This window comes from Pyxicephalus adspersus, chromosome 3 (genome assembly GCF_032062135.1).
Source record: "Pyxicephalus adspersus chromosome 3, UCB_Pads_2.0, whole genome shotgun sequence".
Classification (NCBI taxonomy): Eukaryota; Metazoa; Chordata; class Amphibia; order Anura; family Pyxicephalidae; genus Pyxicephalus; species Pyxicephalus adspersus.
Window position 1 is genome coordinate 5626491 of NC_092860.1, and position 19184 is coordinate 5645674.

Below are 19184 nucleotides of genomic sequence, written 5' to 3' on the forward strand. Positions count from 1 at the left end.
TGATGGAAAAATCCCCTTCCAGGCTTGTTAAACACAAACATAATACCATTGCTGTCAAGGAAAAATATAATGGTGCTACTCCTAAATCTTCAGCAAGGTAAAGAGAACCTGTACTTTGGCCAAAGGATAGTATTCAAGCCCTTTGGCCACTGGAGTGTAAGAATGAAAGTTTTTCTACCCCTATGTAATGTAGAGGTCAGTGACATTGCAATCCTGGACCACTGCCATGTCCAGCACCAAACCCACTGGTTCCCTCCTTTATTTCGCTGTAAAGTGCCAAGGCTATTGTAGAACAGGACAGTTGGTAGGCGTTTATATAACCAATGGAAGAATTATCACTACTTTAGTAAAGTATATGGTGCTCCATGCTCCAACCATCTCCATCCACACTTTTCCAATCCAATGGATTTGTTTGCAAAGCTCTTGGCTTCAGCTGTCACTTTGGCTCCTATAGTGAAGGGTGCAGTGACAGCTGAGGCAGCACTGTACTAAAAACAGTGTATTAAAACAACAATTTAAACTTTAAAACAAATACATTGGTTTCCATTTTGTTAAAGTATTAAATAATGAAGTAAATAAAGGTCCAATATGTCATATAATATATATTAGTATAAAAATAAATGTATTACGTAATGTTGTCATAATCCCGTTTCCTAAAACATAATCATACTGCTTAATTTGGTCTGGCTACATCAAAGACTTCAGGATATGAAGGAGTTAAGGGTGATTCTATATATGAAAATAAGGCAGTGACTTGTATGTGTCACTTGTAGGCCGGACTAATGCAGAAAAAGAAAAGTTTCGTTTCTTGTTAAACGAAACTGATGATGTGGCGGGTCGGTTATATATCTGCGGACAATAGGTGGCGTGTGTGTGCACTCTGAGGGGGGATTGGAAGAGATTGGATTGGAGAGGAGAGAGATGTATAATGCTTCTTCTCTTCCATTCTCTTTTTCTCTTTTCTTCTCTTCTTCACTTCTTTTCTTTCTTCTCTTCCTATCTTCTCTTGATCACTTATTTCTTTCTTCTCTTCTCCTCTTTTTTTCTTTTCTTCTTTCTTCTTCTCTGATGTTCTGTCTCTTCTATCTATCCTTTTTTCTCCTTGCATTTCTATTTTGTTCTCTTATTTCTTCTCTTTTTTCTCCTCTTTTTTTTCAAATTATCTTCTCTTTTTTCTGATGTTCTGTCTCATATTTTTTTCTCTTTTTATCTCTTTTTTCTTCTCATCCCTTGTGTACTTTCTTCTCTTCTTTTCTTCACTTCTCTTATTTCCTCTATATCTTTCTTCTCGTCTTTTTTCTCTCACTCTCTTTTCTTCTCTGATGTTATTTCTCCTGTTTTATTCTCTTCTCTTCTCTTCATCTTTATCTCTTCTTTCTTCTCTTCTCTTGTCTTTTTTCCTCTCTCATTTCTTCTCCTCCTATCTTCTCATCTATTCTTTCTTTTCTTGTCTTCTTCTCTCTCCTTTTTTCTTCTCTTTGTCTTTTTCTTATCTTCTTTCTTCTCTTTCTCTTCTTCTCTGAGGTTCTGTCTCATAATTATTTTTTTCTTATCTCTCCTTTCTTCTCCTCGCTTGTCTCTTTTCTTCTCTTCTTTCCTCTCACCTCTTCTTTTTTCTCTTCTCTTCTTTCTTTTCTTTTATGATTTTTTATTTTTTTATTATTATTGAATATTTTTAAAATAAACGAGCACGGCAATACAGGTATAAGATCAATATACATAGTACAAATAAACATTGGCAGGGGCAGGATACCCAACAATCAAAGTATATGTCCTCATCCAAGGTAGCGATGTTACAGTCGAAAAATATTGAGTCCAAATTATTAGTAAGGTATTCCAGAGCAAGGAGAGCACAACTAATCCGTAAACTTGCAATTGTGAGTAGAAGGAATCCCATGGATCCCAGATCAGTTCAAATCTATCCACTCTGTCTTGTATAAGGGCCGTAAGGATGTTCGCCTAATGGAATATTTAAGCGAACATCCTGGATATGGGTATATAGATCCTCTACAGAGGGAGGCAAGGTGGACTTCCATCTGGTCAGAATCAGAATGCTCTTTCTTTTCTTCTAGTCTTTCTTTTATTTTGTTTTCTTCTTCTTTTTCTCTTTTTTTCTCCATGGATTTAAAAAATAAAAAAGTAAGTGGAAGGGTTTGTTGCAATTAACAAAAGTATTTTTTTTCTATTTTATTCCGGCTCATGGTTTGTTTCATAGCCTGATTGTTATTTTCTTTTGTGATGTACTTTTCATTTCCCTTTATTGAGTATGGTAATTTTTTTTTATTTTATTTTTCTGTATTTTAAATTGAAAATTTATCCCTAAAATAAAATAAAATAAAATGTAATAAATGTAATGTAAAAAAAATATAAGAGGTCACAGACAGCATCAAATAATTGATTTAATTTCTCCTGATTTCTTCTCCCTTACTGTTTTGGCAAAAACCAAAAGTGTCCATTAAGCCACTTTTGGATTATCCAATTCAGCCACAAAGTAATTATATAAACTTGCGTATTTCAGATAGAAACCTATGTGCAGAGTGGATTCAGAGGACGTAAAAAAACCTGGTTCAATTTGCTTCCACATTTTCACAGACCTTACAGAAGAATCCATTACATTTTTTCTCCTCCAGACGCAAAAAGCGTCCCCTTGTCCCTTGTGATGATCTTGCAGTGAATAATTTTGAAGCAAGTTCTCTATATGTACCACTTGTATTCTTAGTGAGGTCTACGTTGTGCGATTACCCCTAGGGAAGCCTACGTTGGGCGAAACGCATCAGGTAACACGGTCACATGTTTGTGACCTTTTGTTTTTGACCCACTTATTGACCATAATTATCAGTTGCATACTGTCTAGCACCAATTTATTGGCCAGTAACTTGCGTTACTCTGTTATCTTATTGTGTGAGATTAATATTCATATTTGTTGATTGATTTGTATTGTATTTTGAGAATATATCAATAATTTCTTGCCTGTTCTATTTCTCATTTTCTATGATTTGGGGTTGGAAAATAACCAGTAAAGGGAACACCTTATACTGGTGGTCCGCAGGCTAAGAACATCCACCATATGTACCACTCCTAGATAAGAACGGGGCTTCCCTGCTCCTTCCCATGCAGAACAATGGTTTGAAGGGGGGGGGGGGGGGGCAGTTTGCATGACTTGCAGAAGAAATCTTTTGCTAAACACAGTTGAGGTTGTGGGTGATCCTAAGGACTGAGCTCTTTCTGCAACCTCTTGTAACTCTTTAATGTCCAAGACAAATTCTGCTGTTGTTTTTTTTGCATATCAAAGCACAGCTTGTGCCAGAAGTTAATGAATGTCTAGGCTCAATAAGGATGTTTTTTTTGCTTTGTTTGTGATTAACTTACAATGAGGATTTTATACAGTAACTGACACCACGCTGCCTAATAATATGTTGAGACAAACATCTGTCCTAATTGCATTTAATAAAATAATTGTACCTGTTCTGACTTACATACAAATTCAACTTAAGAACAAACCTACCGTCCCTATCTCGTATGTAACCCGAGGACTACCTGTACATTGTTTAAATTTTAGGGACCAAACCATAACACTATTTAACCTATCCATTGGATAAGGCTTTATCATGGAATTGCTTGGAGCCAGGTGAAGTGTCTTTGGATGCTGCCAGTAATATGAGTTCAGATGCAAAATTGCATGTATGCATATTATGCAGCGCTGTACATAGGGATTGCAAATGATAGACTAATACAGGTAGAGATACAGGAGGAGAGGACCATCTATTTTTCAGTATGTTTTGCATACAGGCTGAACCTGATGTATATTTTCTTGCCTGTGGAACATAGCTTGTTGTTGCAGATTAATCAATGCTAAGCCACTGCAAGCTTTTATTTATTCGATGACCAAACAAAGGCGTTCACCCAGCAAGATGTCATTGGTGGTTACATTCTCCAACTTTATATCTTCTCCAAACCTTTCCTGCCTGCACAGTAACTCTCTATAGACCTAAAGAGGGCCATTCCTCCGGTGTCCCAATGTTAGAGATGCCACCATTTGATGAGTTACTGCTCTAGGTTGGCCTGTTGTGAAAAGGTAGATTGGTGTTTTCACCCAAATCTATCCTCTTTGCTTCCAACAGCGGAATAGAGAGGCAGAAAAGTAAAAAGAAGCATGTGCTGCTGGATAAAAGCCACAATAAAGTGAACCTGTTGCTTTTTTCTTGCATTGATAATTGTAGATAGATATATAAATAGATAGATGCATATAACACATAACCTTTGAAATGTCCTGAACTCTCCAATGGTTTATAATATGCAACTAGAATGAGATAGGGAACACCTACTAGTCTAAATCAGTGTTTCTCAACCTTTCTAACCTGAAATAAAGTTCAGGTCTTCAGGGATTCCCTGCTATAATTATTATATCCACAGCTCACAGTATATTAGTGTGTAGGTCAGTGGGATGAATTCCTTTTACATTGCTGACCATTGGGAAGAATGTCACCCCTACAGATAGCCAAAAAGATCATTGGTGTCACTTATACTGACCTGAGAGGTTCAAATTGGAAGGAACCCCTAGCAAACTCTGGAAGAACCCTGGTTGATAAGCACTGATATTAATTATGACAAAAAAACAAAAACTGTCCCAGTGTTGGTCGTACACGTGGTAAAGGAAGTTTTTGTTGCCCAACACCTCTACAAACCAAAATCATTTAGGTCATATTTCCTTCTTCTCCACAGTCCTAAAAACGACAAGTGCTTGGTACACCCATCCAACTAACATCTTGTATAAAGGTGCCACTAAGGCTTAGGGGTTCAAAAATAAATGCACTGATAGGCATCACTTAGGCACAGGGGTAGAGAGTTCTTAAAAAGAAATTGTTTTTGTTTTTGTATTTTGAAGTTAAATTATACTTTGTTGCTGTTTGCAGCCCGTATGGTGATCCTCAAGTATAGACTTTCCACAGTTCGGTGGTTCGGTGTATCATGGCCATTGCGACATTAAAAAACAATCATTTCTCATTCTGGTTCTGCAGTCACAGCTAGAGTTTGGCATGGAAGAGGTGAGTATGCAAACACTATCAGGATACAAATTTACATAATTTATTTTTTGTGACCATATATTAATTTGTCAGTCAATTCATCTTAAATTGAGAAATATTAATATAATATATAATATATTTATATATAAAAGCTTTCTGGAGTGGTCTTGAGAAGACTGGAGAAGATAAACCATCATGGGAGGACCAGGGTCATCCAACAAACCTGAAATCTGTCCCAGGATTGAAAACATTTTCCCACTAATAGCAAATGATTTTTAAGAAATCCATTCTGGGTTTGCTGGATCATCCAGGTTCACTCATTATAGTCTATCTAGCTTTAATAAATAAGGGCTTATGTCTACAGACATGTCTCACCATTTTCTGTGTCCTTTGGATGCCTGTTCACCATTTCCTGGAAGTAATAATGTTGTTAAAACACATAGATATGGTGAAAAGTATATTTTTCCTCTTTTTGTGTATCTTTTAATACACGATTGAACTATTACAGATACTTACCCATGATAATATCTTCATACAGTTCCCTCAAGTCTTGTCCTTTGAAGAAGCAGGGAAAGTAATCCTGTGAAACGCGTCAGTAATTCTTCATCACTCTTCTAAATTTTTGATTGTTTGATCATTTATAAGAGTAATTTATACCTCATGGTTGATGTAATTTTTAAAAACATATGAGCTCTATGAATGTTTGTATAACATAGGGACTCATTACTCATCGCTTGTATCAGGGCAGTTAGGAGTCCACTTATAAAGAAACCAATTTACTGAAATATTCCCTGAGGATCAATTACTTCTAATAAAACACATAGACCTGGAAGAATCTCCAACAGGGAATGTTTCAGTGAATGTCTGCATTCTAAATAGGCCAATGAGTGTCTACTAGAATCTATGTCAAGGGTGTCAAACTCAGGCCCGCAGGCCAAATCTGGCCCAGACTGTTATTATATTTGGCCCGCGAGCAAATACCAAATATCTGCTAGAGCTGGCCAGTAGACAGCACATGCACCACTAAATACTACAAATCCTAGAATGCTCTGTGGGCGCATCAATCCTTCATTAGTGACCAGCTACCACTCACATCGGGCCACCCCTCCTAAAAATAGCTAAAGAAAATGGACATTGATGAACTAGTATCCAGGAAGGGATGCCAGGTATCTGGTGTGGACCAGTGTGCGTCAGAGTTTAGCAAACTGAGTCTGAATGAAAGTTTTCATTTGTTTATGCTTTTTGTTGTGCTTTTGTTTATGTGTTTTTATGTTTATGCAATTTACTTTGCTACTGCAAGGCATAGACTTGCACGCTTGAATTTTCATTGATTAAAAATTGAAGAAAACTAAGTATTATGCATTGCTTTTTCCTGAATTTAAGCAAAACGTAATCTGATGAGAAGGAAAAACTTCCTCAATTGTAGATTTTTTTTTTTTAAATTTCACGGTTGGCTCTGTGACTTTGTCAATATTTTTTATTTTGTACCATTGTGCATGGTGGCTCAGGGGTTAGCACTCCAGCCTTTGCAGTCCTAGGTTCGAATCCCAGCCAGGGCACTATCTGCATGGAGTTTGCAGGTTGTCTGCGTGGGTTTCCTCTGGGTGCTCCGGTTTCCTCCCACATCCCAAAAAACATGCAGTTAGATTAATTGGTTTCCCCCTAAATTGACCTTAGACTACATTAATGACATATGACTATGGTAGGGACATTAGATTGTGAGCTCCTTTTAGGGACAGTTAGTGACATGACTATGGACTTTGTACAGCGCTGCGTAATATGATGGCACTATATAAATACTCTATAATAATAATAATTGTGTATTTGAGATTGACACCCCTGATCCAAGCCATTGTTGCCAGTTTCTCTGGCACCATTGGGCTGATTAAAGCTCTCCAAGACTGGAAAATACAGACTATCATGGGAGAACCTGGGTGAAACAAAGACCTGAAATGGATCTGGTCCAGGATTGAAAACATTTGCCAATAGCAAATTTATTTTAAGAAATCTATTATAGGTTTGCTGGATCACCCAGGTTCTATCTTCTCCTATTAAAGAGTTTTGATAAATCAGGCTCAATGTATTTCCAAAAAAGTTCCATTATTAAAGTTGTAATCTTCAGATCATATTGATAATCCTATTATATGTATAGAATGTATTAATTGGGGATAATAATCCCACCCAGATCAACTCAACCAAAAAAAAAAACACAACACATTTATTTTAACTTTTTTTATGGAAAAATAAATAATTTGCACAAATGTAAATATGTATAAAGTAGATTACAGTCACCTTCGCAAATTAATGGCCACTTGCTGGTCTGAAACAAACCGCACACCATTTTTTGCCAATGAAGTCAATATCAAACAATGTTTCCTTTTATACAATCCACCATATCAAGGTGCGTAATCTGTACATTAAAATACATTCACAAAGCATTGGTTACTGGATAATGAACTCATTACAATTCAGATCTGAGCAATATAGCATCAAGAAAAAGTGATATCATCTACATTTCTTATATATTGTAGGATGTATCTATAATACTTTTTTTTTCTTTTTTCTTTTTAAATTCCCAACACATGTTATGAATAACACCAAAAAGAAAATAATAATTCTTTTGAAAATAATCATGATTTAAAAATTCTTTACAATTGTTAAAATTAAAAACAGAAGCTGAACAATATAACTTTGAGCAAAAATGTCTCAATGCTAATTTATCATACATTATTGAGAACTGCAGCTTTTTCAATATGACTTGTTGGTTTTATATTCAAAAGGTAGAAGTATTTGTATGCACAATTTTTGTTTTTATCAGAAAGCCATATGTTACAAGTGAGTTTTCTGTTCTGTATTCTTTATACATTTTACATTTTACACTTGAATGATTACCTGTACATATATATAGATGATGCTCTCTTAGAAATTCAGATAGACCTATGTACAGGTATTGTCAGTTAGTTCAATGGGTGGCATTGCACCTTAGACAAATAAGAGCATTCAGAGGCGGTTGTGACGGGTGGCTGCCGATGCGGCATCATCCGTCTAGCAAAGTTACCATTTGGCTTCACCACCATCTGTATAAATATTTAAACCCAAGTTCAAAAATATCAATATTGCAGCTTATCAATCATTTGATGTGTTGGCTACCTTTGTTTTATTTTTTTTTTCTATACAACACCATGTTCTATTAGTGATCCTGCTAGAAACCCACCATCCTTGTGTTTTCCTGTGCACTAAACTGGAATCTCAACCAACTTTCACAGCTGTCCCACAGACTACAGACCCTTATCATAGACATAAAAAGGGAAGGGTTTGTAAACCAAATCCAAAGTTAACAGCTAGTTTTCCATATAATACCAACCTAGAAGCCGCAGGTGGGTGGCAGCTTCTGTATTGTAGCCCAAAAACAGCCGGGTGGTTACTGAAAAGTGCTGGGTGGTGCGCCCAGCTAAAAGGGGCGGGGGAGAACACTGGGTACAGTGAGTGAGTGTTGTTATTCTAGGACTTGTGTTTCTTGACTGTGTTTCTGGCAGGCAAAATAAATGATAATTTTGTTCTTGGGTTTAGATATGTATTTAATGTAAACAGTTTTGTGCAAATTCTGATATGTTATATGTAACTCCAGCAAGAGCTATTTAGTAAAGCAGCAAGGAAGAGAATCCGTAAACAAAAACTTCAGATTCCTTAAAGTGGTCAATTGTATGTCTCAACAGCAGGTTCTTTTCAGGTGCTTACAAATTTGCTCTGCCCTGTGCTTCACCAGTATTGTCCAGAGTTACAAGAGATTTTCCACTTTCAGACAGGAAGTAGAAGGCCAAACCTTTCCGCTAATATCCACTGGGGTCTCCCTGCTTGCAACCGCCACATGCTGCAAAACAGATCCAAAACCATCATTGCTCAAACTACTACGTTTTCTTCTGTGTAATGCGATGTGGTTGCTAAAACAAACCTCGGCAGGTTTGTGAAGAAGAATTGCATTACACAAAAGAGAAGCATGCAATGGTGGCCACATAGCACAATTAGTGGATGATGCAAGCTGGGCTTCTCTTTTGGTTAAGAGCAGAAAGGAATGAAAGAAATGTTTTGTCTGAAACTGAAAAAACTCCAGGGGGTCTACTTTTAAAGCTGACATTCACCGATACATTCCCTAGTGGAGAATCTAACGGGCTCATATGTTTCAGTGGTTGATTCTCCACCAGGGAATGTTTCAGTGATCCTCTGCTTTACAAATAGACCCCCTAGTAAAAGTGCTTCAATGAATAGTGTTCTTCAGGAAACAATCAAACTCTTTCTACTCATCAAAGGAGGCTGCAAAGTGCCTGTTCACGCTTTCAAGAAAATATAACAAATTTGTGAACATACATTGTATATTTCAATAGCTGACGTGTGCATATTATGCATTGGCATAATGCGAATATGTTTTGTGTTTTCACAGATTTCAAAGAAAAATTTATGACTGTGACTAGGACTCAGCTCCTTAACTTCTAACACTGGGCAGATTTAAGAGCCTGGGACCCTTAGGCTGGACCTAAGTGTCTCTCATACCATAGATTTCTGCTTTTATGTCATTCTTCAAGCTTTGAGAGTAGAAAGATCTTGGTTTTTTCCTGGAGAACATTTTTTTTTTTTACAATTTATTTTAAATTTAAGAGCAAAAAATTAAGTAGCTGTCCACTACTTTTCGTCAAACTTTATGTAGGTGACTATGAAAAGACTGCTAATTGTCATTGCTTTAGTGCTGATCTTAGCATAGAATTGGATCCAAGCACTTTGAAATTGACTAAGTGGAGTGGACAACCCCTTAAAATGACAACTCCAGGACAGAAAACTCTTTTGCTTGATGATGATTAATGGCCCCATATACAAACCTCCAACTCCAACTAGGTTGGAGTCCCTGCTTGGAACCATTGTTTGGAAGTTCTGCAAATATTAGGAGATTCCCTTCCAGACCTGTAGGCATATGGAAGGACTCTGAATTGGCAATGCCCTACTTCAATCTTAAAGAGTTTTCTTTCCTGGAGGTAAAGTAAGTGCTTCTTCTTCTTAAGAGATATCACTTTTTTTTTTCCTTTTGTTCAGTAAGGATACAAAAGGCATGGATGGTCTGCAGACGGCAGTAACAATAAATTTATATCCGACTGATCCCATTTCTACTCATCAAATGTGCGTGGTTACTGCCCAAAGTGCATCATGCATCGTTCTGAGAAAACTGTTCCAAGGTATCTGCTTTCCGAATCATTGCCGTCTGCTGATGGGATGTAGACATCATGGTTCACAGGTTCTGTGGTGTGAAGCATGATGTCTACATCCTATCAGCAGACTGCAATGTATAAAGAAGTCATCTGGATTTGCTTTCTATGACAGGGCAGCTCTAGAAAATCCTGATCTCCAGCCTCAGGCGTAGGAGATTGTGATGATGTGAATTTCAGCTACCTTTTCTGTAGCTCAAGACACATTACAGGGATGCATTGTATACTGAAATTTCTGTGTCACGTTTCTTACAATCATGTATAGTACCCAGACGGGCCCTAAAACCATATTCTATTGTTAAGTGATATCTCTTTTTTTCCTTTTGTTCAGTAAGGATACAAATGTCATGGATGGTCTGCAGACCGCAGTGACACAATAAATCTTTATCCCACCGATGCAATTTCTACAATGTGGTTGGTTACTGCCCAAAGTGCATCATTGTGATTTGGTACTTTTTTTTAGAAAACTGACCCAAGGTATCTGCTTTCGGATTCATTGCAGTCTGCTGATGGGATGTAGACATCATGTTTCACTGGTTCTGTGGTGTGAAGCATGATGTCTACATCCTATCAGCAGATGGCAATGCATACAAAAAGAAGTCATCTGGATTTGCTTTCTATGACAAGGAAGCTCTAGAAAATCCTGATCTTTAGCCTCAGATGTAGAACAGAGTAATGATGTGAATTTCAGTTACCTTTATGCCTCCTCTATAGAGCTAATAATTCCCACAAAGCTTCCCCTCCACCAACCCTACTTTGCACGGGGCCAACATTAGTATTCAGCCCTGTAGATGTCTGAGGATTTTAAAGACAATCCGTGTCTGTTTTAGAGGTTGCAACCATACAAGGAACCAGTGCTCCTAAAATTGAAATCTCTTGAAATATCAGAGGCACGTGTTAATTACATCATTACACCATTTTACTACTGTTCTAAAGATCAGGAGTTTCTGGAGGCTTTCCCTGTAAAAAAAATCAGAGGCCACTGTTATTTGGCTTCCAAAACATTTTTTTCTTGTTATTTATCCCTAAGAAGGGAACTTTGCTGCACAGTTTTTTTTCTCTGAAAGTCAAGCCCTGCAAGGCTTTTTTATCAGCTCTGTACAAGTTACAGCAGCCAAGCTTATGAAGCTTTGGCATAGAACCATGGTGGCTGCTATTAAGGATCCTGACATTGGATCGATTTGGCCTGCCTGATACTTTTAGAATACAGGGCCATTGAGCTACCAACTCATTTAGGTAGCTTTAGGAGAGCAATTGGCCAGTGACATTGGCTTTAACATAAGGGTGGGAGACTATTGCAGCTCTGTCTCTTTTTGTTTCACATTAATGGTACCTTGTAATTCTGCCTTGCTTCTACAAATGCTTAAGGTGCATCTTACTGTAGATTATGTGAAACTGTTTTCACCCTTTGTCTGCCTCTGGCTAATTTTGGGCATTTCCTCCTGACCTTTGCCTGCTATTACACTCCTGAAACAGGCAGCCTGCCCAATGCTCATTTTGTCTCCTAGATCTGAACTTACTCTGGCTGCTCCTGCACCATGAACGAGGGCCATCTGCTCTGTGAATGAGAGATCCAAACCTGTGCTTTCTGGTACCACTTTGGCTTGGATTGGACCCTGTTCTTTCATTACCGGCTCAGATCTGTAAGTTGCCAACCGGACTAGAGTGCTACTGGTCTTTTAAATGCATGCTCATGCGAGGGAAAACATTGAGCAGCATCCCTATATGAAGTGGGTGACCATGACTGATGGCAACTGTGCAGCAAATTGCTTCCATCTGACCGTTAAATGCCAAGACATTGCAATATCCACACTATACCATCCGGCAGATGTGCATTAATACTGGACATTCTTTCATTAAGTCAAGTACGGCAGCAAAAAGACATCAGCTATTCCTAATTCTAGGAATATTTCCCTCATGCAGCATTTTAGAAGACTTATCTTTTAAAGATAATAAGTAAGGTTTTGATTAGTTAACTCTATAAAAATTTTACCAACAAACCTGGAATAGGTGAGACAATCCACAAAAACCATTTATAACAGGGACAGCATGGCCCTGTAGGGCTGGATTGTGGTAATTATTAACTGAGTTAACTAATCAAAATTATTTTGCATACTTGATATCAAAATGCACCAAAATCTTTTCTGGTTCTTGTCTGGTTACTATTTGAGGATTAAAAAAGATCCAGAAAATCGTTAAATTCTTCTGCATTTTGATCAATGTATTTCCTGGTCCTTTCTCTTATCTTTTGGATCTCTTCATCTTTCTGTAGGACTTCTTCTTCCTGTGAGGGGAAAATACAGGTAATCGGTCACCTTTAGGTATATGTGTAAAAAAGAAAATATTTAGTACATTTCTAAACAATATACACATTTTCTGTTCACAATGTTTCTACTAGAAATCCACTATGCTCCCATTTTCCTCTTGCTGCCTGAATGTGTTACTTCTGCTGTGCTGAAATGTTGAAATGTGCTGAAATGTTGAAATGTGCTGAAATGCCCTGCCTAAATTTTCCCCTGCTTAACTCTACCTATCCTCAACCCCTCTTAGCATGCTGACAATGATTTATTTCCCAGCCAAAAAACTTACAAGAGCCTGCACATGTACTATTAGAGTTGATTTATTAAAGCTTTCCAAGGTTAGATAGACTATCATGGAAGAATCTGGATGACCCAGAAAATCTGAAATGGATCTGGTCCAGCATGGCCATCTAAAAGCAAATGGTTTTAAGAAATCCATTCCAGGGTTGTTGGATCTTCCAATTTCTTCCATCATAGTCTATCTTCTCCAGTCTTGGAGAGCTTTAATAAATCAGGCCCTATATGTGGGGAAAGTGCTCGTGAGATGGAGTTCTGGGGGATAAGGGGATAAAGGTCCATTTGCAGAAGCTTTAGGAATATTATATCATTGGAACCAATGTTACAGGGAGTAATAAAAGCCGTTGGGAGCTGCAGAAACAACGCAAAAGGAAAACAATAGCTGCCAGGTGGTGATATAAATGGAGCCACAGAGGTCAGTGGGAGTTTGCTCAAAAGCTCATTTACTGTTAAGAATCTGTAAATATTCAAAAAGAACCTATGGCCATGTTATCGAAAGTCGAGAGACACTTTAAATGACTTATACTATACCTCATCGCTGATGTCATGTGGGTACAAATAGTATATGCCAGTATTCTTAATGCCGTCGTTCAGAAGATTTTTTAATCTGGTGGCTAATAGATGGAGTGTATCATCTCCATAGCCATACACATGTCCATCTTGTCCCAGAAGAACTAGCCATTGCGGAAACGGTACCATTCCTTTTTTGTTCTCCAGGACACCAAGGACTTCCATTTTGGTTGGTTCAGGAAGGTAAAGCTCTTCCCAGCTCTCCAGCGTATACGTGTCACCCGAGTATATTGTGCCTTCAAGTCCGCAGACTCTTATGTAGAAATCACTAAAGGCTTCATTGTCATGTAGAAATACTTTGGAATCTCTGTGTTTCTTCACGGCATCGGATATCAAGGCAAGGTTGACAGCTACAAGTAAAGAAAAAGAAATGTATGACTGTGTACATGATAGGGTTACATTACCTAAAATTAGAACATTTTGAGACCAAATGGCAGTAAGGACATTGAAGAGGTAAAGAAGCCCCCGTATGATTCAGTCTGACACCTTTCAAACATATCCAGAATAAGAGTTTGGCATACACAGACCTTTGTGGTGGTTTGTATGTTTGTATGGTGGTTTGAGGGTAAAAAAAACACCAGCTAAACCTTTCGGTAGGTAAGTCATGATATGATCTCTAGCTAGGACCTTGCTGTTATCGCTTTCCCACTACTTCCATTTAAAGCAAAGCCATCAGCCTTAGTTATACACTAAAGGAGGATCAGGTCACAAATAGAAGTTTAGCTGAAGCACCACTGAACTAAGAGTGAGCATAGAAACCCTGTGGGAGGTCTGGAAAAGCAGTAAAGACCTGGCAGAGATTTATTTCCACCATTCCCCACCCAATATCTATCTGCTCTTAAAGGCAAATTGTTACGTCCGTAGACATAATGCAGTTGAGGAAGACAGTAGGACATTGAGACGACGCATCTGGTTCTTCGGAAATTAAAGACTGTTGTGTAATTTTGAAACCTGAAAATTGAAATTCTTCTCTAATCTTGTCTAAGCTTACGTCCTTATTGGATATTACCCCAGCATTACAATGAGGCTAGGATGAGCTTGGTGCTAGACTTTCCTTTTTACAAAAGGCTCCTTCTGTGTATGCCTTAGATGCTCGGATATGTGCAGAAGGAGCTCCCAAGAGCCTCCCGGGATGGGTGACGTAGGTATTCGGGAGGCTTTCCACTCCCATTCACTGCAATCGAGAATAAGGGGACAGTGCCGCACCCTTTTTTTTTTAAAAAAAAAGGGTGTTGCACTTTTAAAAAAACAAACTAACAGAATTTTTACTTTACATAAAAGGGTTGTCTACTTAGGGTTGTCTGTAAATAAGGTTACTTTTTAGGACATTTCCAGCCATGTGGTCTGATCAAAGCAAACCTGTCATAGGTGACACTCAGTCATTCTGATTTAATGGCTTCAGTAACTTGGGGCTACGACCCCCAGATTGAAATAGTTCTGGCTTTTTCGGTTGGATTCTCAATTTATTACATATACACTATGTCTGTGAAACAGCAAAAGTGAGACTGCCCGGCATCAAATAAGACTGTGGGGGGAACCAAAAAGTTTGCTATCCCACCCCACCTTCCAAACAGAAGCTGCCATAACTTACGATTGCTTTCCAAAAGCTGAACCAGCTCATTCTTAGTATGTACACCATTTGTTTTCTGATCCGAGGAAGTAATCTTGGGTAAGGACTCTTGCAGTTTCATCTTCTTTTCTTTTTGCTCAGTAGTAGAAATGATATGCCCGTTTTTCCTGTTATAAAAAAATCAAAGATATTAAATATATTTTACTCTCCGGCTAAAACACACAACAGTGATGGCCCAATATTTAAATAGAAAAAAAAGCTGAATTGCAAAACTGGCTATGTAGCAGCATGAAGAAGAGCAAAGGGCAATGCTATAAAATGCCATGAGTGATCGGGAGATGACAGCGGCAGCATGTCCACATGAAGGAGACCTTTACAGGTAAACCACATACTTAAAACATGTTAGGCACACATATAAACCTATGGAAGAGGTCTCCCTTGCTTTTAAAAATTATTTACAAGAGATCTGCAAAATGTCAGTCTGCAGTACCAGGTTTCACCTGTAGGGCGATCTACAATCTGACACCTAAATGAAGAATTTGCATTGCAAACATATGCCGACTATGTGCCTATGTGTTTCCATACAGAAGGCTCAGATATCACCCTCTAATGTGTAAAGAAACTGCATCAATGACCCTTTCTTTGATGTGATTATTAAATTTAAACAAATCTTGTTGCTGCAATTTAGAAAAGCTGCAAAACAGCAGATCAGAATTGGCGTGTAGTTAGGTCGTCGGCACCCATTTTTTAAACTCACCCTTGTATATAGCACTGAAGACAGTTCATTGAAGTATTGGGAATCTTTATGTGACAGCAAGGCATCATTGATCCTCAAAACTGGAAGAACTTCAGGCAAATTCCTTCTGTGCAAACATAAAACACTATAAACCCAGCAATTCTTTATATACACACACATGTAAAGTCCAACACTGCCCAACAAATGTGACATTACCTTATTATTGCAACACAAACCAGCCCACAGGGTGACAACTTTGCTTTCACTGCAGAACCAAAAGCGTTGTCACCGTGTTAAAGGAAGTGGAAAAATAAAAAACAAGGCACCATTTATCCTGGTGGGGGAAATCTCAATATCGGGGGATGTAATGGGAGCAATGTGCCCAATAAAACAACTGATGGATCACAGAACTGCATTTGATAGATTGTACACTGACAATAATATATTGTTATCAGTGTTCTCCCCGGCCCCTTTTAGCCAGGTGCACCACCCGGCATTTTTCAGTGGTTTGGGCGATTACTGAATAGTTGGGTGGCTGCCACCAACCTACAGCTTCTTCCCATCCGGCTTGAAATAATTTCTGGGTTGAACACTGATTATTATTATTAATAAACATTATTTATAAAGAGCCAACTTATTAAGTAGCGTTGTACAATAAATGGCACAGGGCGAGGGCCGGAAATAGTAAAATCATTTCCCTCCACTTTTATTTTAATAAAGAAAATAATTTTCCCCAGTAGTTAATAGATCACTTATTATGTATTAGGCCCAGCCAAGTCACTTTTGGATAGTGAGGGGTCACCAGAGGTGTAGTGGGGCATGCGTGCCCACTCTTATTTTGCACCAAAGAATTCCGATCCGCGATGTAAGGAGAAGGACCCTGCTGGGGGGTGCACTGCCCAGAGCGGTGGATCATGTCCCCCCACATAGAATTGCAGGCTCAGGTGGGTGGGCGGGTCTCCGGACACACCTGGCTCAGACCTGCGATGGGAGAGTGGGCGGGTTCTGGTTTCATGATGTCACCTTGGGGGAAGTTTTCCCCCTTGAGTGACACATAGGCAGGGGTGTAGTGGGGTGGGCACGTTTACATAGTACTGGGCCCCCTCTTATTTTTTTAAGACTAAACCCCTTGGGGTCACATTTGTACCTCCTGTGGGATTTTATCCTTGGACTTTTGACCTTGGTGATATTGGTTTAAGCTGGGCGAAAGTTAGGGAATAATCAGAAAAAAAAGGGCAGAGTGCTGGATCACTTAAACTAGTAAGGGCCCCGTGAAACCCGTGGGGTAAACCCATTTGGCCCCTGTAGCAGCTTGCAAACCCATCCATAAGAGAACAGGATTTGCACACGGCTGCATCAACCACGCAGCCAAAGACAGCATTAACGCGCCGTCGTGTGCAAAACCACTCCCAATCAGTTGCCCCAGGGGGTTGGGGGTGGTGCTGAAGATCAGACCATTGAACAAGCGAGGATTAAGTATGCAGAAGTGCCAAAAATTACATATAAAGTCCAGAATCAATTTTATTATCAAAATTAGGCAACACGTTTCAGGGGTTCAGAGGATTCCCCTCTTTGTCAGGGCTCTGTACTGTTTAGCAGAATGCATACTGGACTGATAAAACTGGGGGGTAATTATTATGATCGCCACAGATGACAGAAATAAAAAAACAAAAATACATATTCTGCAAAAAAAAAAAAAATTCTCCGTCCCTCTTGCTAATTTGCCCGCTCTAGTGAAGCCGTTTTTATTGCGACAGATTGTATGCGAGGATCTCTAACAGAGTCCAATACCTTGCATACATGCAAATCTGCAAATTTGGAGCAGCTGGTATGATCACAGATTTAACAAAATATATATATATATATATAAATATATATATATATATATTATATTTCATCTAAAATACAATAAAAAGTTGCATGCAATCACACTAAAATAAATAAATCATATCTGGGGTATCTTGGAATATAGCAACAGCTGATCACACAGAGAAAACAGCTTTGGCATACAGAAAGTATAGAATCTATGGCTGCCAATCACATGCCATATGCCACATAGAACAAACAAGGGATATGACTCAGCTTCCAGGAACACAAACAAGTACCACTGCTCACCTCTAGGGGGCGCACGTTACATTGCATTTCTATGGCCTCTAAGGCTCAACGCAGCAGTTTCTTCTCTCTCTCGCCACTAGATGGCGTTTAAACTTTCAACTTTTTTTTACAAAGTTATATAAAAAGTAACAAATACATTTTGTTCTAGTTCTATATAAATCATGAACACTAAAATAATCCTGAGCTTTCAAAGAACACATTCAAAAACACAATAAAAACATTTCAGACTCAGTAAAGCCATATATATATATATATATATAAATAGATTCTAAAAAATATATTAAAAGCTAAAACTCATCCCATAGCTATATTCATAAGGTCCCAGTGCCCTTCCTCAATAAACTGAGCCTCTGAGTGCTTTGTAAATAAAGAGAAATAAAAATGTACTTACCAATAAATGAATAAAAGGCATCAGATGGGCTTGTCAGTTAGTAAAGGATGATACCAGTGTATGCATAAGTGATATACCTGTCAGAACCAAACAGGTATAGCACTTATGAATACACTGGCTTCCAGTACTGGAGACAAAGCTCCTTCTTCTACTGGCTTTGCTGCAATTCTGATTCCAAGATGGCGCTTGCAGAGCTGTCACACCCTGCTATGTGATCCGCCCAAACACATGAGAAGGAGGAAGGTTACAGGCTGTCCTAGCAGCACCACCCATTCCTGGCAGCAGACATTGTTTTTCCAGTCCGTCTATGGAACGCGTAACACAATGATTCAGTCTCTGCTGTTACATATTTCTTTACTTTATCATTGCTAACGCACGTAGACACCTCAGCAACACTTCCGTGTTATGCAGTTCTTCTGTCTCTAAACCCTCACTACTCACACTATTGTGTGTTACTTCCCCCACCTCCTAGATTGTAAGCTCTTTGGGGAAGGGTCAGCCTGAGTGACATGACAATGGACTTTGTACAGCGCTGCATAATAGGTTGCCGCTATATACTAATGATGGTTTTAGATGTCCATACCCCAGCCACTTCTGAGGGGGGAATTATTTCCACTAGCCACCCATTTAAGAAGCTTTTTCACTATTGACCCCCCAAAAAATGGTTTGGTTGAGTGGGGCCAATCTGGAGGAGTCAGATGTATCAAGTACTCTTTCTTAGTACAAGGTTAAACTTTTCCATCCCAAACATCATCTCAGTTTTTAATCATCTGGGTTTTTAAGTTGTTTAAAAAGTTTTATTAAGCTCCTGGATATCGATATATTTTGAGCAAATGTAAATGTTGAAAAGTTTCATTTCTCCCCTTAAAAACACAAAATAGTTCAGAACTTTCTATACCTTTAGGACTGATTTGCCTGCCCCCAAATTT

General features: G+C 38.5%; 1 protein-coding gene across 2 annotated transcripts; it reads right to left on the reverse strand.

Moving 5' to 3' along the window:
• Positions 1 to 7241: 7241 nt before the first annotated feature.
• Positions 7242 to 18429, reverse strand: LOC140325539 (uncharacterized). 2 transcript variants are annotated; one of them, XM_072403420.1, is made up of 5 exons: positions 18256 to 18429; positions 15771 to 15873; positions 15035 to 15180; positions 13405 to 13793; positions 7242 to 12560 (listed from the first exon to the last, which is right to left on the reverse strand). In XM_072403420.1, exons 2-5 carry the CDS (start codon positions 15836 to 15838, stop codon positions 12450 to 12452), a joined length of 714 nt encoding a protein of 237 aa, XP_072259521.1. In that variant the 5' UTR covers positions 15839 to 15873; positions 18256 to 18429; the 3' UTR covers positions 7242 to 12449. The 2 variants fall into 2 exon arrangements, with proteins under 2 accessions (XP_072259521.1, XP_072259520.1); XM_072403419.1 differs by having other exon boundaries at positions 15771 to 15876.
• Between the last annotated feature and the right edge of the window lie 755 nt (positions 18430 to 19184).

What these genes read in the sequence shown, in the direction of transcription:
- LOC140325539 (XM_072403420.1), bottom strand. Translation starts at nt 15,838, where the DNA reads ATGATGCCTTGCTGTCACATAAAGATTCCCAATACTTCAATGAACTGT. An exon ending in TCAGCTTTTGGAAAGCAATC is followed by an intron (nt 13,794 to 15,034) that starts GTAAGTTATGGC and finishes CTTTACTTGTAG; the next exon opens with CTGTCAACCTTGCCTTGATA. An exon ending in CACATGACATCAGCGATGAG is followed by an intron (nt 12,561 to 13,404) that starts GTATAGTATAAG and finishes TTCCCCTCACAG; the next exon opens with GAAGAAGAAGTCCTACAGAA.